Source organism: Narcine bancroftii, chromosome 2 (genome assembly GCF_036971445.1).
Source record: "Narcine bancroftii isolate sNarBan1 chromosome 2, sNarBan1.hap1, whole genome shotgun sequence".
Taxonomy (NCBI): domain Eukaryota; kingdom Metazoa; phylum Chordata; class Chondrichthyes; order Torpediniformes; family Narcinidae; genus Narcine; species Narcine bancroftii.
This window is the reverse complement of record NC_091470.1, coordinates 159,913,113-159,934,271: the sequence shown is the minus strand read 5'-3', so window position 1 is coordinate 159,934,271 and position 21,159 is coordinate 159,913,113. Positions and strand designations below refer to the sequence as shown.

At 44.9% G+C, this 21,159-nt stretch overlaps 1 protein-coding gene across 15 annotated transcripts in view; it reads left to right on the top strand.

The window, feature by feature from the left end:
* Positions 1-21,159, top strand: part of LOC138754543 (kazrin-like) — a 539,176-nt gene that overhangs the window by 487,041 nt on the left and 30,976 nt on the right. For all 15 annotated transcript variants that reach the window (XM_069918950.1, XM_069918949.1, XM_069918946.1 and 12 more), the window contains 5 exons: positions 5,469-5,674; positions 12,591-12,709; positions 14,014-14,245; positions 16,491-16,592; positions 18,200-18,366. In XM_069918950.1, coding sequence (XP_069775051.1) covers positions 5,469-5,674; positions 12,591-12,709; positions 14,014-14,245; positions 16,491-16,592; positions 18,200-18,366 — 826 coding nt within the window. The remainder of the gene's footprint in view (positions 1-5,468; positions 5,675-12,590; positions 12,710-14,013; positions 14,246-16,490; positions 16,593-18,199; positions 18,367-21,159) is intronic.

Below are 21,159 nucleotides of genomic sequence, written 5' to 3'. Positions count from 1 at the left end.
CAGGTGGACAGGCCTTGAGTTTATGAAAGAGACTAGATCCATTAAAGCAGTCAAGTCTAGGAGTAGCAAAGGCAAGAATGAGGGTTTCAACAGCAGATGAACTCTGGCAGGGGCAGACTTATGAAAAGCTGGAGAGATGGAAATTGGATTCTTCTAGTAGCGTACAACTGGCTTGTTTCAAGGAAGAGGGATGACCAAAGGCAATACCTTTGGAATTTGCTATATTCCTTTCAAGAAAATTTCAGCTCACCTTGTCTGGATATTGGAAAAGTGGTCTCACAGCTTTGAGAGGGAAAGGGGAGTTAGTACAGGAGGAGGGTAAGGATCGGGGATTACTAGTGTATAAATGGAAACTCTGATGTTTCTACCAAGGGGCTGTACGTTGATGAGAAATAGGAGAGAAGTCAAGAGAGATTCTCATGGGAATAGTGCAGGAGTGGGAGGAGAAGCCCCTAACTGCAACTGGGTAGATACAATTGAAAGCAGGTGAGTCTGGGCTTACTCAGCAAGGTGACCATGGGAAGGTATTGGAGGAGAATGACCAACCGCTTCATAGGCTGCAGCAAGACTGAGTAAAAACACCACGCTGGAGAAACTCAGCAGGTCAAACAGCAAACTTTATATTGCAAAAATAAAGATACATAACCAACGTTTTAGACTTTTGCCCTTCATCAAGAGACCAAAATGTTGCCTTATTGCTCCCACAATCCTGTTGCCTTGAAGAGCTCAAGCCCAAAATGTTGGTTAGGTATATTTATCTTTGCTGTAAAAACCACGCGGTTTAACCGACTGAGTTTCTCCAGCGTTGCGTTTTTACTTCAGTCATGGTGTCTGCAGATTTGTGTGTTACTAAGTTGAGGAGGAAAGGCCTAATCTTTGTCAAAGTCACAAAGCAGGACAATGATTTTAGCAGAGCCGTTTCTGTCACGCAGTAGGAGCAGAAACCAGTTTGGATGATTCCAACACAGGGCTCAGGAGAGGATTTGGAATGTGATCGTTTGTTCAGGGACTTCAGTGGGAAAAAGGCAAAACGGGGAGCACATTGGCACAGTTGGTTTTCTCTCTGAGAGGAGAGGTGCTGACAAGGGATGCAGATGAACTGCAGAGAAAGAGCTATTTACCTCGTCAATTCCAGAAGAAAAAAGCCAACGGTAAATTCACTCATCCCACACTCACACCAGAAAACACCAATCAAGATGAGTAGAGCTCTTGTTGGAGCCTTGAACCTAATGAAACATCTGCATGTCTGCAGATGCTGTGATTGTAGTAAAAACAGACAGGAATGCTGGAGGAGCTCAGCAGGTCTTGCAGCGCCCAAAGGAGGTAAAGATACATTACCGACAATTCAGGGCTGAGCCCTTCTTCAAGCAATAGGCAATGAACAGGAAGGCATCGGAATAAAGACTGTAGACTGGCAAGGGGAGGAGTCCAGATGAACAAAAGGCGTTAACTGGGTACGACAAGAGGGGAGGTGAGAATTGATTTTGGCTCTGTGAAAGGAGACAGACGGAAAAGGGAAGAGAGAGAGAGACAGAGCTGGAAAGGCAACGAGGAAGAAGGGGGGTGGGATTTAAGCGGAAACTGGAGAAGTCCATTTTAATGCCATTCATTTAGAGGGTGGCCAGATGGAAGATGAGATGTCGTTCCTCTAATTTGGAGGTGATTTCAGTCCAGCATTGCATGGACATGAGACTACAGACAGACATATCAGCAAGGGAATGAGACAGAGAATTGAAATGGGTAGCCACTGGGAGATCCATGCTATTGGGGAGGACAGAGCCAAAGTGCTCAACAATGCCATCTCCCAGTCTGCGCCCAGTCTCTCTGATTTAGAGGAAACCATAACCGGAGTGCCAGATGTAGTGGATGACCCCTATATTGTAATGAGGATGTGGAGAGTCTGCAGAGGGATATAGTTAAGCTGGATGAGTGGGCAAAGGTCTGGCAGATGGAGTACAATGTTAGTAAGTGTGAGGTTATCCACTTTGGCAAGAAAAATAAAAGCTGAATATTATTTAAAGGTGAGAAACTACAGCATGCTGTTGTGCAGAGGGACTTGGGAGTGCTTGTGCATGAATCGCAAAAAGTTAGGTTGCAGGTGCAGCAGGTTATTAAGAAGGCGAATGGAATGTTGGCCTTCATCGCTAGAGGAATTGAATTCAGGAGTAGGGAGGTAATGTTGCAACTGTATAAGGTACTGGTGAGACCGCACCTGGTGTACTGTGTCCAGTTCTGGTCTCCATATTTGAGGAACGATATACTGACTTTGGAGACGGTCCAGAGGAGGTTTACTAGGTTGATCCCTGGGATGAAGGGGTTGACTTATGATGAAAGATTAAATCGTCTAGGGTTGTATTCGCTCGAGTTCAGAAGAATGAGAGGAGATCTTATAGAAACATATAGGATTATGAAGGGTATGGATAGGATAGATGTAGGAAGGTTTTTTGAGCTGGCCGGGGAAACTAAAACCAGAGGACACAGTCTCAAGATTCGGGGAAGTAGATTTAGGATAGAGATGAGGAAAAATAGTTTTTCCCAGAGAGTAGTGAATGTTTGGAATTCTCTAACCAGGGAAGTGGTTGAGGCTGCTTCATTAAACATATTTAAAATTTGGTTAGATAAATTTTTACATGATAGAGGAATTAGGGGATATGGGGAGAAGGCAGGTAGGTGGAGTTAAGTCATAAATTAGATCAGCCATGATCGTATTGAATGGCAGAGTTGGCTCGATGGGCCATTTTTGGCCTACTCCTGTTCCTACTTCCTATGTTCCCATGTACAGATCCTCGTGAAATGTTGCTTTACTTGGAAGGACTGTTTGGGGCCCCAAACGGCGGTGAGGAGGGGGTGTGGGCACAAGTGGAGCATCTCCTGTGGTCACAGGGGTGGGTGCCAAGGGGACAATTAATGGGGAGAGAGGGATGGACAAGAGAGTCACAGAGGGAGCGGTCCTTGCAGAAGATGGAGAGGGGAATATGTGTTTAGCGATAGGATCATGTAGTAGGTGTGAACCTGATCACTCATGCTCCCTCCCTTTCAGTATAGGTCCCCAGTGGCAGCACAACACCATGATAATCTGATCGTTCCAAACTCTGTCATTACTAACATCTAATTACCAGGACTCATGAATTAGATAATTGAAATCCAAGTGCTGTGTGGCCAACAAATCTTATAAAAAATGGCGACTTCCTCCTGTGGGAAAAGACTTTTCATCAGTGGCGGATTTAAAAGCGATATAAAAGTAGTGGTTGTTTTGATGGATGGGATCTATTTTGCGTGGTAACAGCAATGATTCAAGATGATTATTTTAAGAAGCAAAGTCATGAATAATATATGTTAAGGATGCTGGTAACTGGTACTTTCAAACTCACTGAAGGTGTACAATGTGAGCATTCCTGCTGTGATTGATAACACAAACTCACAGATCATACATCTGCAGCCCTCTCGGAGTAAGGAGGCAGGGCATCACCAGTTTAACTCCGAAAGCACCTCCTAAACCTTAAATCTCTTTCACCCAAAAGATCAAGGTAACTGGTGCCTAAAGGCAGGTTCCTCATAAAGCACACACCACACTAATTTGAAATGATGTTCCTTGTCGTCACTGGGTCCTGGAAATCCCTACTCTGCAGCAAGTGCTGTCTCCAGGCCTGCTGCATTACACGATGACACCTCACTCCCATCTTTTCAAGGGCAGTTCATTTAATAATAAATGTGAAACCAGAGCACAGTAACAGGCCCTTCTGGCCCACGAGCCCACACCTCCCAGTTACACCCATGTTCCCTATTAACCTGCAAACTCTGCATATCATTGGAATGTGGAAGGAAACCCACACAGTGATGGGGCAAACGAACAAACTCCTTACAGACAGCACCAGATTTGAACCCAGGTCGCTGGCCCTGTAATTGCGTCGCGCTAACCGTATTATCTTAACAGGCAAGTAAGGATCACGCAACTATAAAAGAAATTCTCCCTCACTCTACCTCGCAATCACACCACAACATGTCTTCTCCCAGACTGATGCAAAGAATTCATCAACCTCTGAGCTGAAATTCCTTCACACCTCAGTTTAAAATGACCAGCCCTTATTTTGAAACTACATCCTTCGAGATGCACTCACATTTTAACATCTACCCTATCATGTCCCCTTCAATAAATCATTTTCCATTCCTCTAAACCAGTGGTTCTTAATATTTTTCTTTCCACTTGCATACCACTTTAAGTAATCCTATGCCACAGTGTTCTGTAAGAGATGTCTTAAGGTGGAATGTGAGTGGGAAGGGAAGGTTGAGAATCACTGCTCTAGACCCGATTGTTACTGAAATATTTTACCTGATAAATATGTCATTGGTCCATTTCCTTTGGAGTGGAGTTGTTCAAATGAACCGGTACGGACTTGAAGGGCCGACGTGGCCTGTTTCCGTGCTGTAAACGGTTATATGGTTATATGGTTATGAAACCGTGTTTGCTTACCTTTAAATACACTAAAAAATATCCTGCTGTAATTGGCAGGGGGTGGTGGGGGGGGTGGGGGTGTCCTTATATGCTGTTGAATATGGTCATTCTCCCTCTCTTCAGTTCACTCTGCATTACCTGCAGGATTTGGTGCCCAGCAATCAGGAGCAGGGACTTTGCTCATTATGTAATCCACTCCTCCTGCCCAAGCCCTTTCACGCCTGAGGGATGAGGGTGACCATCTCTAACAAGTCAGCGAACATCAGATGACTCAGCAAAGACTACGATTGAATCCAAGTCTTCTAGACTCTTAGAACATTATAAGGTTGAACGTTTATCATCTATAACATGCAGTTGGCTCATGAAGGGTGGAGCTTAATGTACGATTGAGAAAGATGGTGTGACAAGGGGTCTTGATCAGACTTATAAAAGGCCCTGTGCTTTAAAATCTACTGCCCTGATTAACCCTTTGACTAGGTTGTGGTTCAAATTAACATTTTACGTTTGCAACCCTCCTACAAAGAGACTTGCGACGTTTCTGATACATGAAAGCATTTAAATATAAATTGTGTTCGATCCAGTGGAGATATTTAAAATGACAAAGAGATCTAATGGAGTATAAATTTCCTCTCATGAGGGCAGGCAAAGTAAGTTATACTAGGCCATTTGGAGCAATTTTTCCCCAGAAGGGGTAATGGAATCTTGGAACTGTGTGTTGCTGGCAGTTCAGGAATGCCCGTGGATTTGTTTGGATGGATGGATTAAAGATGAGTGAATGGATTAGAAAGACTGTGAAGTTCCAAATGACAGGACAGATTAAATGTGCTGATGCTTTACCAAGTTTTCCTACAGCAGTATGAACGATAATCCCCAGCTCTCCAATTAATCCCAAGTATTTTGAATTTAAGCAATTTGTAAAAATGGAAATTCAGCACAGCATTTTGTTACAAAGTCATGAGATTTGAAAACTATTGTTCTGTGACTTTGTTGATGGTAACGTTTCTATTCACTGCAGATTCAGACAGTTTGTCCAGCCCAACACACCTGAGTCTCAGCTTATCAGAGGGCGATGAGCATCTGGACAGGTTGCAGCAGGTGGAGATTGCAAGGACCATGCCAATGTCCCAATGGAAGGCGGGTACTGTACAGGCCTGGCTGGAAGTTGTCATGGCGATGCCAATGTACATCAAGTCCTGCACTGAGAACATCAAAAGTGGAAGGGTAAGAGTGCAAACCCCTGTGTTAGTTATTGGGCCCAGAAGAGAGTGTGCAATTAAGGACTTCTTAAGTCATGCCTGACATACATAAGAGGGTTGTTGAGCTCCAGTGCTCTGGGACAAATTTGTGTCAGGCAACAACCTAATGGAGCCTTGGCCTTGAGAAGTAGGTCAGGATTAGGGACTCAGCTGGACAGTGTGGGAAGTGCCAGATTTGGTCATAAAAACACAGAAATGCCGGAGGAACTCTGCAGATCTTGCAGTCTCCATCGGAGGTAAAGCTATATCATCAACTTTTAGGGCCTGATCCCTTCCTCAGATTTGGGTCTAGTTGCATTGGGAAGGAGGAGGCTTGGGAAATGCTGAAAGATCTGTGTTTGATTCCCACCTTTAATGAATGACTTGTTGGACCATTCAGAGATGTATGACTCAATCACTTAGAGTGAAACTGGATGGTAAGACAGATCTGATAAAGATGGCAGAGATTTCCTCATATAGTCAGGATAATGTGAACTATTTTGTAACAGTGTAAGAATACACCCTTCTCACTAGTGCACCACTGTGAGACATACATGTATGTATGTGAACAGTTTCCTGAGATGCTGGAAGGCATCAGTAAGTAATGTCTCTTGTTATTTGAATCTTGCATCTCTAAGTTATTTAAGAGGCCTCCCAAGTAACTCAGAGACATAACAGTCAAGCTTCCTCCTTCGTCATTGCATTGACGGGGACTGGACCAGGACAGGTCACTGGAGACGTTTACGTAGGAACTTAAAGCTGTCTGCTCTCTCCAACTCTGCACCAGTGCTGTGGACAGGACACTGAGCTCCATTCCTCTTTCAGAGGATTGACCTTCTCTTTGGTAATGCTGGCATCGAGGGAGAGGTTGTTAGCCAGTTACTAAGTCACTAGTCACTCAATCTTCTGCAAATTGGAGGAACATCTCCTCATATTCTGAGTGGGCACCCTCCAACCTGTTGGTGTTAACATCAATTTCTCTGGTGCCCTTAGCCCCCACCCCCCATCTCTCTCTTTTCTTCTCCCCATGCCTCCTTTGCTCCAGCTCCCACCCGGTTTTTTTCTTTCCCTATCCCTCTCTCTCCATTCCTCCTCCCCATGCCTCCTTTGCTCCAGCTCCCACCCGGTTTTTTTCTTTCCCTATCCCTCTCTCTCCATTCCTCCTCCCCATGCCTCCTTTGCTCCAGCTCCCACCCGGTTTTTTTCTTTCCCTATCCCTCTCTCTCCATTCCTCCAGCTCTGCATTCACAGAGCTACTCACCTTCCCTGATCAATTCTCAGCTTGTCTCATCACCAGTTCATGTCCACCTAGGACCTCTTGGCTGTTGGCCTGTGCGTTTTTTACTCATACCTTGACCAAGGGCCCAGGCCTGAAACATTTGCCTCCTATAGACCCTGCAGGATCCGTTGAGTTTCTCCAGCATCTTTGTGCATTAACCTCTGTATTTCGATTGGTCATTGTTTGAGATCCGGCCCACGATGGTGATGTCTTCAAGGAATTTATAGATGGTTTTGGAGAGGTGTGACCATAGTTATTGGGTGTTCAGGGAGTACAGATAGTCCCTACTTACAATTTTTTGGAGTTATGATGGTAGAATCTATACTGTACTTCGAATTTTGGCTTGGCTGTAATGTTCAGTGTCTCCCCACAGCCCTGTATCAGTCCCCACTCTGCCCCACTCTCTCCTGACAGCACCTGTCAGAGCCCACACTAATTCCACTGCATTGCCCCGCACTCTCCCAATAGCCCCGTGTCGGTTCCCCATCGATCCCACTGCCATTTTTAAACTTGCTTTTTTTCTGACATACGGTGGGAGTGCAGGAACATAACCCTGTCGTAAGCTGAGGGCTACCTCTATAGTTGGGGGCTGAGTACAGAGCCATATGGGCCGCAAATGTTGAGGGTGATAGTTGAGGAGGTGGTGTCCCCAACTACCCACAGCTTATGGATAGGGGGTGGGAAGTCATTGATCCAATTTCAGAGTGGGGATGCTGAGGCTCAGGTACCACGAGTTGAAGGTGGAGTTGTAGTCAATGAATAGTAGTCTGATATCGGTGGCCTTGTTGTCCCAGGTGTTGCAGGGCAGAGTGTCGGATTAGGTGATGTTGTCTGCCATGGACCTATTATGGCAATAGGTGAGTTAAAGAGAGGCGAGGCTTGGCTGGGAGGCTAGAGTGTATGTAAACCAAGAACAGCCTCTCAAAGCAACTTATGTTAAAGGATGTCAGTGGCTTGTCTTAATGTTCTTCTTCATCACCAGGGTGGTAATAGCCTTCTTGAAAAAGCTGGGTTCTTCTGCCCGTGTTTGGATATATCTGTGAACATTCCCATAAGCTGGTCAGCTCAGCCTTGAAGGACACGTTCATCTGGGCCAACCGTCTTCCATCCGTTCCCTCTTCCGGAAGGCCGATCTGGCTCCTGCGGTGGTGACCGTGAGTGCAGCTGTGCCTGAGATGGTGTGTGCTGCTGGCTTCCTGCTTTGAGCGTGGGATGCATTGAGAGGGATGCGCTGTTGCTTGCTATGCTTTCTAGCAGGTGATGGCATGCACACCCTGCCACAGTGGCCTGGTGTCCAAAGGTTCGAGGAGGAATGGTTTGGTTTGCAGCTGTCGCTGATAGCCTTGCAGAGGTAATTTCTTGTGGAAGGCCGGGACACCTGGCATGCGTTGAACTTCAAAGTTCTCCCCTCCCAATATTTGACGCAGTTTGCTGTGTGAAAGGGAAAGAGGGGTAAAATGGGCGCAGAGTCAGTTGAGTCATTTAGTGCAAGTGATATAGGATGGATTTCTGTTTTTCGGATCATTTAATTGCTATGTGCAGTGGTCATGCTTGAATGAGTGCTCTTTCAGCACGAATAGGCTGGAATCTCCCATCTGCTTCTGACTGAAGACCACGTACATCTCTAAAGCATTGCCACATTTTGAGTTGAACAAGCATTCCCCTATTATTTCTGTGATGTTAAAGACTGGTTTCTCCCCCTCTCTCCTTGTTATATTTCACAATCTCTGGCCTAATGATTGACAGGCCCGATGAAGAAGGAATGGGAAGGAAGTCTCTAGTTTCTCTCACCTCTATGGCCCAGGAGAGTTGAGGGTTGGAACAGAAGATATTGTTAACTTACTGCTGCCTCCACCCCCACTATGAAGGGAGCTCACTGTTGAGTCCGAACATTTTCAAGTTCAAGCTGACGCTTATTGTCAGGTGTCAAAGCTACAGTGTAAATGTCAGTTTTGTGTGCCTTCCAGTCCACCCATACAGGAGTATTGCAGAATGAAACATGGCGTTCCAGTGAGACATCCACTTGAATGGAGTTAGGGCAACATTATTTGCCAAGAGTAGCGGGAAAGAAATTGGTGATGCGCCAATCTTGAATCTTCTTCCCCAAGGGAGGAGGGAGAAGAGAGTGTTGTCGCAGTAGGATGAGACCTTTAGAATGTTGGCTGCGTGTCCAATTTGAAGCTAAGTTTGGTATTTTGTTGTGGTTGTTCTGTTACCAAGATGATTTAAATGTTCAAAGTCCTATATCCTGTCCCCTTAATCTCTCACCCAGTGCTCATTCACAACAGGGCCAGATAAAGTCTTGGCATCATTCCACATCACACCCTTGTTTGATGTAAATATTTCAGCTAAACCTGACGAGTCACATTAGCTTACAATTGATAGCTTATAAATGACATGGGACTGAAGTTTTCAGTCTCTCTGGGCAATCTTTTTCTTCCAAAATGTATTTATTGGACTTCAAAAACAACTTTGTACACTGCTCCTATTTTATTTTTTTAACAGTAAAACCAACACACATATACACAGGTGTTCACATAGACACTCAGATACACGCCCAGACCCCCAACCCCCTGTCCATCTTGGCACCTTTGTTGACAGCATCATCGGTATATTACTGATTGTAGTGGTACAACCGTCCCACTGTTAGTCTTTCACTCCAAAATCACTCGAAATTCAGAGAAATAATGCATAAAGGGTTGCCTTTTACGGATAAATTTGCCGGTGGACCCTCTTATTTGATTTTCTCCCGTTTAATAAAGAAACTGACGTCCTTAATCCATTGTGTAACAGAAGCGCCCCTATCAGATTTCCAGTGTAACAAGATTAGATGCTTGGCAGATAGGGATGTAAATCCTATTGAGTTTTTCTGCAGGGAATTTAGGAAGTTGTCAGAGCTTCCAGACATTGCAGTCAACGGGCAGGGTTACAAATTGACTTTAAAATGTTTCAGATAGTGGTGGGCAACCTTTTTTACTGAAACATGATGATGATCCGATTCATCTTATACACCCCATTAAATGTGTACAGGTACTTTACAAAAGTAGAGCATTCCTATGAAACCTTTCGTAAGCCAAAATGGCGTAAAGCGAAGATCCATTTTACTACTATTGAAGGCTATAGTCAAGGTGAGTATTCATAAAATGAGGTATACTTGTAAGCAGTAAGCAAGGCAGCCATGTCCAGTTCTCTGGTGTTGATGGGTCTTATTGAAGAGACTTTGCTGATCTTTAAACAGAGTGCCTCCGAAAGTGGGCAACGGTGAGCACAACGCTATTACAGTACCAGAGTCCCGGGTTCAAATCCGCCGCTGTCTGCGAGGAGTTTGTCCGTTCTCCCCGTAACCTGCATGGGTTGTCCCCGGGTGCTCCGGTCTCCTCCCACCCTCTATGCTGAGGTACTGGGATTAGAAATGTGGAGAAATCTCCCAACAAAGTAGGTGCAAGAAGCAGGAAGAGTGAAAAGGACAGGAAAGGCAGAGAAGTGAAGGATGTAGGTTGCACTAGGCACAGTATCAATGTTATTGTTTTATTTCATTCTAAATGCCCCTTTTAGTCAATGATGGGTTCAGCTGACTAATGCCTGAGGTCATTGGCGCTGACACCACCCAACTCGTTCAACCTTTTTGACGGATGGGACCAGCCTATGCTCTCATTCACTGGGCCTGACCACGACAATCTCTCTCTTGGTCAGGCATCCCAATACCTATTTTACAAGGACTGAGACAACCCCAAACCAGTACTCGCTGGGGCTGACCATCCCAACCCATTACTCACTGGGACCGTGACCTCCATACCCTCTTCTAGGGTGAGGCACCCTTCGCCCGACTTATAGGGGGTTAGGTCTGTCGCCATCTCTCACTGGAGCTGGTTACTCAATCCCAGCACTTTAGTGGCCAAAACTATTCCACACCCTCATTCTGGGAGCCAGGTGCAACCCAACACCTTCTTCACTTGGGCTGGGGTAATTTTAAAAATTTAATTTTTTTTAAAATGTGGACATACAGCATGGTAACAGGCCCTTTCGGCCATCCAATTACGCCTAATTCACCTACAACCCCCAGTACATTTTGAAGGGTGGGACAAAATTGGAACCATGGGGAAAACCCACGCAGACACAGGGAGAACATGCAAACTCCTTACAGACAGCACGGGATTCGAATCCTGGTCCCGATCGCTGGCAATGCAACAGCGTTGCGCTATTATACTCCCATCTTCAACTCTCAACTCTCCCCTATTTACGCCCAACCCACAATCCCCCCCCCTCCCCCACCAGCTCAGCCTGGGAGGAACAGACCACATCCCATCCTGGGAAGGATGCAAACTACCATGTGTAAACTGGTTGGAACCATGCTCAATCAGGGCCAAGTCTACCTACGCCCTTCAGTCTCTGGGGGCTAAATATCCTACAGGCTTTCCAGAAATTTGTGTAATTTTAGTTTATTTTGCCAGACAGTGATTGAACCGAGAGTTCCTGCTGATTGTTTTAACATTTCCGGAATGTAAACCCAATGTAATCAGACTGAATCAGTATAAATAACCAGATCCCAAGAGACTGCTTTCCTTTACATCTGTTATGATGTTCTACATCTTTCAATATGTTGGAAAATTAACGTTAGAACTTGTCAAACAGTCACTTCTACAGATTCGCTTCTACCAAAGGATGGCGCGGTTAGCGCCAGCGAACAGGACTGCACCCGGGTTTTGAGTCCTTCACTGTCTATAAGGAGTTCTCCCCGTGTCTGCATGGGTTTTCTCCAGGGACTCCAGTTTCCTCACCCCGTTCGAAGCGAACGGGGGATATAGGTTAATGGGGTGTATATTGGGCGGCACAGACTTGTGGGCCGAACTGGCCTGTTACCACGCTGTATGTCTAAATCTAAAAATTGATCAGTCAGAACAGTTAAGAAATTCTAATCCTGGAACGTTATCACTTTTTACTCCTCACTCCTTAAAACAAGAAGTAAATTTTCAAGTAGGAGATTGATTAGGAAAATAGCCAGGGCAACGCAGTTAAGTTTTTTTGTGGCTGACGTTCTGTAGATGAGTTAACAGCTTATCCACAATTTATGTAAATAGGAAATGGGTGTTCCTTGTCAAACATGAAAGCAGAGTTGTAGAAAAAATTTTCAGGGTACAGGACTTGTGGAATCAGTTCAAAACTTCAACATGTAACAAACATGACACTCGAATTGCAAGCGAATTTCCCCAACTGCTTGTACTGAAAGGTGAAATCTGAGGCCTCTGCAAACGTGGTGTCATTTGGGAAATCCCATCGACGTCAGCCCAGACAAGATCTTGGAGAAGGAAGGAGGGCCAGCTCTAGTCTCAGTTAAGAATTTATCCTCTAATTCAAATACAGATTTTATTCCAATGTCACTGCCAAGGCCAGCATTTATTGTCCAATCCTGAGGGTCTCTTGAACTGATAACTTTCTTAGTCATTCACAACTATTAGCTTGGAGCCAAATGCCTAGAGTCCCATAAAATTCAAACCACGTTAGGATGGGAGGGTTCATCCCCCAAAGACCTGTGACTCCACACTATTGTCCCACTCCAGTCCCTGCTTAATCCAAACTGAAGTTCAATCCACTTTTTCCTGAAGCTTTTTCCTTTCTGCTACAGGTCTTATTGAGCCTGAACGATGAAGATTTGGAAGTGGGCCTGGGAGTGAATAGCTCGATGCACCGGAGGAAGCTGCGGCTGGCGATCGAGGACTATCGAGAGGCTGAGTGTGGGAAGGGGTAAGCAGAGTCCTTGAGGTAACGCCGTGAACCTCAGCCCGGCAACTCGGGGTCCTGCGAAGGATGGGGGTACGAGCCATTTATGTGGAGTTAGAGTAAACACAGGCCCACTGGAGATCCAGATGAAGAGTGTTAGACTGTGGAGTGGAGCTAGAAGACCAGGTGCCTGTTATGCAAGGCCCAATTGGTTGTGCCTTGCTGTACAAGAAACAAGAGTGAAGCACAAAAAGTCTCCAGATGCTGTGATTGTGTTAAAAACAGACAGAAATACTGGAGGAGCTCAGCTGGTCTCTCAGCATCCATGGGAGGTAAAGATACATTACCAACGTTTTGGGCCTAAGCCCTTCTTTGAAGAATAATATGGATGCTGCAAGACCAGCTGAGTTGCTCCAGCATTTCTATCTGTTTTTAGTACCGGAAACGTACATGCTTTCTGCAGATAAATTGCATGACTTGGTTGGTGAGATTGCCTGCCTTCAGAGCCAGTTTCCAGCAGATTCCCTGCTTCATTGCTGGTGTCCCGCTGGGCAATGACGATGAAGAGATGCCACATTACACAAACACACAAAAAAAACTGATTACATTGTCATTATTGCATTGTTGATTGTGGGAACTTGCTGAGTGCAAATTGGTTGTCATGCTTCCTGTACCATAACGTGTATTGCACTATGGGATGTGCCAAAAGGCACAGGCCCTTTGATTAAAATCTAGCTCCATTTTAGTACAGGTTTAAATACAACCAGATAAAACAGTCCATGGTGTGCATACATATACATTCAAATATAAATCAAATATATACATAAAGATATAATTTAATATAAATACGGATAAATATTTTTGAATGATTTACTGACGTTGAAACATGGGAAGGAGAGGAGGCCAATTAACCCCAATAGCCTGTCCTACTGTTCAGAGGTTGGGGTTGTTCTCTAGCCCAAAATGAATAGTTCTTTCATGGTTTTGGTTCACAAAAGAAACAACTTGTTACACCTCTGTCCTGCTGCTCCCCCACCTGCACCTCACACCATCACTGTAGTTCCCCCCCACCCCCCAAGCCCTCCTTCCCAGAAATGGATTGAGAACGTCAACACAAACCTGGGTGGCAATTGACCTTGTTTCCTGCGCTGCACGTGCAATGCATTGTGGGTCACACAAGCCCCTGGTGACACTTTGCCCATAATCTCCGAAGGAGGCAGCCAATTGGAAGGGCCAGTAGAGCTCACTGACCCTTCTCCTTTAAAATGTGAATACCAGACTGATTCCAGCTCTGCCAGTGACCGCAGCAAGGGTTATTATCTCCGCAGGTTGTCCAGGGCCTCCGAACTGGACCATCACTGGGTGGCTAAAGCATGGCTGAATGATGTGGGCCTTCTGCAGTACTCCCAGGCTTTCCACAACCACCTCATTGATGGCCGAATGCTGAACTCACTAACCAAACGGGATCTGGAAAAATATTTGAATGTGTCGAAGAGATTTCATCAGATCAGTCTCCTGCTTGGAATTGAGTTGTTTCGGCAGTGGGACTTTGACAGAGAGGTAAGGAATGCGTGTGAATGGGAATCACTAAGAATTATCAAAAAATCTTCATTTACTCACACGCACATTCACACACACAAACACACACACACACACACACACACAATGCATTCATGCCACACATGTCATATTCCACATATGTGCGCCCACACACAGACAAATACACACATTTTCCCTGCAGACATGCTTGCATTATATACACACATGCACATACACAAACATGCATGTACATAAAGTACCTGGTTGAAGGAACATTGATAAAAGAATAAAACCTTCTCTTTCTCCCAAGCACCTCCCAGAAGGCATAGTGAACAATTACGGAGCCCACAGTATTTACCCAACAAAATAATGGGTGGAGTGCTGAAATCATAGCCTATACTGATCCCTTCTTTATTTATCTCTGTCCCCCTGAGAGGAGCAGTGTGCTGAGGCCAGTTGTATGTCTGCCACAGCTCTGGTTTGGACCGGTGCAGTCCCCTCCTCTCGACTCCTGTGCCACACAAGCAAAAAGAACAACAATTTATACCAACAAACTCTTGTGTCCTGTAATCATTATAAATCCTTCAGCTTATTAGTCACACAATGGAATCATTTCCCTGTATCAATTTATCTGAAACCTTGAATACTGTTGTGTAGTTCCTTGGCCAACTCTGAACAGGGTGATTCTCATGTTGCGAGCACTGTCTCCACACTGGGACAGCTGACACGTTCGAACAGTGTAACCACACTGTGAGATTAAGGAGGGGACTTGGAAATTTAATTGAATTTTAATGTGAAGAGGAAGCTGTGGAATTTTCCTGCTTTATCTTGCTTGGGATCCTAGAAACTGAAGATGGATCCGAGCATCTGTTTGGAGAGATAATGTTTGCCCTTCTTTGCGAACTTGGGTGTTGACAGAAATGTCGAGGACTTGGAGAGATTTGGATGTGGGTTAAACAGTAACTCAATGGCTAGCACCTTCACACTTTGGACAAATCCTCACTCCAGATACTCCACGTGTAATCAAAGCTGGTATATTTTGCATTAGATGTTCAGGCAAAGCCCAATCCTTTCAGGGTGGATGTGTAAAGAACTGACATGCCATGATTCTGAACAGGGTCAGAAGTGAATGGGCAGTGTTGAGGACAGAGTACCTGAATGATTGAAGGAATATTTGGAAACTTTGACAACTGTGTTAAAAATAGAGAGGATTTGCTTTGAATAAGAGAACAATGTTGATTTTGGGTGAGTTAAGGAAGATCATGGATTCTACCTGGGATTCTATCCCCCAGAGAGTTATAGTTATAGTAATGTCAAATATCAGGGAAATAGTAGGTTCTCTGAGACTCCACTTTTTAATTGAACAATATTTTTATTTTTAGATATGTATGTATGTACTGCTTATTTATCGCTTGTCTATGTGTTATGTCTGGTTGTGTGTTTGCATGTTTTTGTACCGAGGTTCTGTAAGCTGTTTTGTCAGGTTGCACTTGTACAACTGGATGATAATAAACTTGAACTTGAACATTCCACGGCCTTATGATGGTTAGGAGATGTTTCGACTGCTTTGCACATTTCTCAAAGTACCGAACTTATCGCCGTACATCGGCTGGTCACGTGTTCATGGCATTAAAAGTGAAGATTGGTGTGGATACAGGAATGAGCTGTGAGCTCAGGCCACAGTTCCTCATTGGCCTCTAGATTCCCAATTGGCTGGGAAGTGAACCAGACTCCACAACCTCAGCAGCACAAAATGTGGACAGGGCACCCTGGAAACCCATTTGAAGATAAAGCAAGTCAATATTCTGCTTCACCACAGTTCCGCCATGAATCCCTCCTGAAGTTAATGGCTCTGTGCATCTTTTCATACCATATCTCTGCCTCCAGTGACAAGGATAGGAACAAAGCTAGGCCATTCAGCCCAAGGACTATCTTGTCCTTCAGGTTGATCTCTTGCATAACGCCTACATCGGTTGCAAAGCCTTTGTGCCTATGCCTGACATCAATTAATCAACCTCAATGAACCCTGCGATAATCCTTGATCTCAGTCACCTTTGCTTGAGGAGAGGGTTCCAACTCCCATTGCAACCCAAGAACAGAAGTTGTGCTTCCCGATTTGGTTTCCTTTCACAGGACAAAAGAGAATTTTTCCCCATCTTAACACCACCATAAGATTGGACTGGGCTGAAGGGTAGCTGGTGGAGGTGGGGGGGAGGGAATATTTAGTGTTCATTTGGATTTCATTTTCAGACCTGCTCCGTTACAGATTCTACATGAAAGAAGAGCCTGGTGTGAAAATCACAATGTGGATCCTCTGGTCTGGACCAACCAGCGAGTCATAAAGTGGGTGCGGGAGATCGACCTTAAGGTAGGTGATGCTGGCTGATGCATCTCCCCAAGGGAAAGCGCGATGACCAGTATTCAAAGTTAGACTTGGAACGTGCCCACATGAACTTTGCCCTTTGACGTTTAGTGTTGAATGTATCTATACCTCTGTCAAGATAAGGAGTGGACTTCTCAAACTGAAGAGCGGAGGGTGATTTACATCTCGATACCAGCCTATTAGCTCCCAACACTCAGAAACGTGAAGCCAAACCAGAGTAGCTCTTCTGTCCATCCCTCTCCCACTGCCATGAAGCCTGATCATTTTCAGGTGAATTTGGGAGTCCTACCTGTCAATCGAGGCTCTCATATGCTCCACAGAAAGGTCCATTCTTAAGATTTATTGCTCTATCTAGTCAATTGGAGTTCCAATTCACCAACAAAAGTCATTGCAACTCAAAAGGCATCATTACATGGTTCCACCAGAATCAGGTTAGACCAGCCATTCTCAACTTTTTTTTCTAAGCTCTGGCCCCCTTAGGTCTCCGCTCAGAGTTTATGGGCCCCCTCACCAGTGGCGTAGTCAAGTTTAGTAGGTTTCTTCCGTACTTCTCTCTGACTAATTACATTTTTAAAATATGTTTTGATTTCAATCTGCGTCCCCCTTAAAAGTTACCCTCAGGAGTTCCTTATACTCCCCCACCCCCATTGAGAATGACATGGGCTTCCATCAAGGAATGGGGGTTGCCCACCTTGGTTTCATACAGTTCTGGAGGATTCACCACAGCACAAACCAACCTACCCTGCTACAACTGGATCCTTCTCACACTGCACTCACCACAACCTCCAGCAGATCCATCTCACCCTTGGCACACGCCAAGAACTTCACAGGCATGAGTCATTGTAGCTGTGTAGGTAGATGTGACAATTATTTGGCTCTTTGGGAGATCCCACAAACAACAAAAATGGGACAGTTAACAGCCTAAACATTAGACTGTACCTATAGCATAGAGCAGTGGTGGGCAACCTTTTTTTAAAAAACCCTCACAATCCACTTTAAATATTCCCTATTCCCTATGCCATAGATACTCTGTGATTAGTAACGGATTGCTTCATGTGGTATGTGAGTGGAAATAAAAAGATTTGCAAACCACTGTGTTAATCGTACCTCACTGACTCGTTATGTGCACAGTTTCCTAACTCCAAAGGAAATGGGCCAATGACAATTTTTCTCAAGCAAAATATTTCAGTCACAATTGGGTCCAGAGCAGTGGTTCTCAACCTTCCCTTCCCACCCATATCCCACCTACTAATCACAGAGCACTGATGGCGTAGGGATTACTTAAGGTGGAATGTGAGGTTTTAAAAAAGGTTGTCCATCCCGGCGAAGAGCATGCTATTAATACTATTCACTGATCCATTATTCCCCTGTTCAAAGTGTTGGAAGTGATAGGGAATATACAGGCATTCACATACACTTTGGCGTAATGAAATACTGGCATGTAATATTTTCTTTTGGACATCTAACCAAGGATGCTCCACCAGAATTAGCTGATGGAATGAAGCAAGAGTTGGGCTTTCACTTTCCTTTTAGTCTTGCTTGTGACTGGGGATTTTTTGACCACTTCAACTAAGTCTCTCTGTTCTCCTCAGGAATACGCCGACAACCTTCTCAATAGCGGTGTCCACGGCGCAGTGCTTGTACTTGAACCGACCTTTAACTCGGAAGCCATGGCAACAGCGCTAGGAATCCCCAACAACAAGCATATTATCAGAAGACATCTCTTTGAAGAGCTGAACTTAATTGTCAGTCCTGCCAGGTAAGCCTGAGTACTGGCGAGTTGTTGAAGGAGTCCGTTGGGGTGACGGCAGAGTAAGTCGAAAGCATCAATCGTTATTCAGCCTTACTGTGGTCGTGGCTCTGCAATGCTGTCCTGCAGAACAGCAAATGTAGTAGTCCAAAGCACTCAACCACAAATTGCTGGAGACTTCTATATTTCAATTCAGTCTTTTGTTTCTGTTGTTTGCCAGCAAAGCACCTCCCATTTGTAAAATGTTATTGTTTTTCATACATAACGCATCAATGATACCTTTCTCCCAAGATGTATTGTATCAAAATATTCCTGCAGATACAGTGGTCATACTAGTCCAGGGGTCCCCAAACCTTTTAGACCATTGACCATGGAATCGGCAGTGGGAGGGCTTGAGTCGGCACTGGATGGGGATGGGGGAGGTTGCGGCGGCATTGGATACATACCACCTCAATCTTCTCCGCTCTGTCAGTCCTTTGCTCTCTACTTATTAAGAGGCTGAAGCCAAATCCAACATGGCGGCCACCAAGGCCTGCTCTGCGAGAGGTTGGCCACCACTGCTATTTTCCATAGATAGGCCCCTGCTTTTGACCACAAAAGTTCAGTTGACCCACCCCCACCATTTATCGACCCCCCAGGTATTTATCAGCACCTTGGATTGTCCTATCAACCCCAAGGGGTTGATTATCAACCACTTTTCAGACAGTTGTATTACCTGCTACCAAAAATGAATTTACAACCTCACAAAAGCAGTTAAAATAATTTAGCTAAGTTTGCCTGTCTAGATGTTCTTCTTAACACCACACAATCCATCTGATGAATGAGGGAGAGGTTATCACAGGTACCTTCAGTACTGGATGTGGGTTTAATTGCAGCCTGGACTAATCAAGTGAATATCTCCTCTATTGGAATCCTGAGGTTTGAAGATTCTGGCTAGTGTCATTTAAATATTTCCTCCTCTCCCATCCTCAATATTCTTGAAATTCAAAAAGTACTTTAAGGAACCGGTTTAATGCACCTTGTCTCTTGCCACCCACTGTTCCACACATCAGGTTACTCTTTAATTCCAAGACACCCAGATCTAAGGCAATCAAGTTGCTCAAGGTAGGTTCGAGGCCACTGGCTTATTAAATTGGAGTGTGTTCTACCAGACAATGTGTGCTTATAGTCCTCTGTTGCTCAGGTATTTGAGCAGTTTATTCCTCCAGAGCCATAGCAGAGAATAGGCGGAACCCAGAGGTTAAACAGAGGGCAATGGTTGTTAGAGGAAGGTCACAAATTGGGCAAGTGGCTGCAAATAAAGGTTAAAAAGAAATTCAGCAGAAACAATTGACTTTTCTTGGTCTCATGACCTGCCAGACTGAGAACACCCACAAATTGGAGGAACAATACCTCATCTTCCATCTGGGCGCCCTCAGCAGGATAGCATTAACATCAACTTCTCTGGTTTCTGTTAATCTCTCTCTCTCTCTCTCTCTCCCTCCCTCCCCCACCCCCCTCTCTTTCTTTTCATAGAGCCAAAAACAAACCTCTTACCATATCCAATAAACACCTTTACTTGGTCTGGACTACCCCCTCCACCCATTCTCCAGGTGGCACGGTTAACGTGGTAGCTAGCACAACCATGTTACAGGGCCAGAAATCAGGTCCATGGTGTCTGAAAGGAGTTTGTACATTCTCCCCACGTCTGCATGGGTTTTCCCTGGGGGCTCCAGATTCCTCCCACCCTTCAAAACGTACCTGGAGTTGAGGTTAATTGGGTGTAATTGGCCAACACAAGATTGTGGGCCGAAAGGTCCTGTTACCATGCTGTATGGCTAAATTTAAAATTTATTATTATTGCTCACCCATTCTTTGCTAATACCTCGGAGAGGGGCTCAGGCCCAAAACATTGTTAATATATATGTACCCACTATGGACAATGTGAGACTGGCTGAGCTCCAGCATTTACTGTGTGTTTTCCTTGAGTTCCTTTGGTGTAGGTATGCATGTAAGCTGCTAGGTTGTCATTTAAGAACTGGTTCACTCATTGCTTCAGGCAAACCAAGTGAAAACTGTCACATGTGACTGAAGCCTGCAGCACATCTCTGATTCCAGATATCCTCTGAAAGGGAGCAGCAAGGGTCCCAGTGGTAAAAGTAAACACACCAAAATACTGGAGGAACTCAGCCGGACTTTTCAGCATCTAAAGGAGACAAAAATACATTGCGGACGTTACAGGCCTGAGCCCCTCCTCAAGGGAAAATCAGAAAAGGCAGAATTAGGATGTATCAGAAAGTCTCAGAATTCAAACAATGGGGGAGGAATCCAGACCAACAAAAGGTGTTAATTGAAGATGATAAGGGAATTTATCATATCTGTGCGAAAGGAGACAGATGACAGGGGAAGAGGGGGTGGGGTTGGGGTTTTAACGAAAGCCAGAGAAGTTGATATTAATGCCATCCGGTTGGAGGGTGCCCAGTTAGAAGATGAGATGTTGTTCCTCCAATTTATGGGTGGTCTCAGTCTGGCAGTGCAGGCGATGGAGAATTGAAATGATGGCCACTGGGAGATCCACGCTATTGCGGCGGACAGAGCCAAGGTGCTCAACAAAGCAATCTCCCAGTCTGTGTCTAGTCTCTCCGATGTAGGGGATCCCAGTGGTAAAAAGATCTGCTGAAAATAAGGACACATTCCACGTGGTTTTTCCCAAAAACACATGAACAAAAATCATTTAGAGCTTTGCATAAGAAGTAAAAGCAGGAATTGGCAGCACAGGGGGAATCCTACTATTTCCACGGTTTGCACTCGGAGCTGGCGATA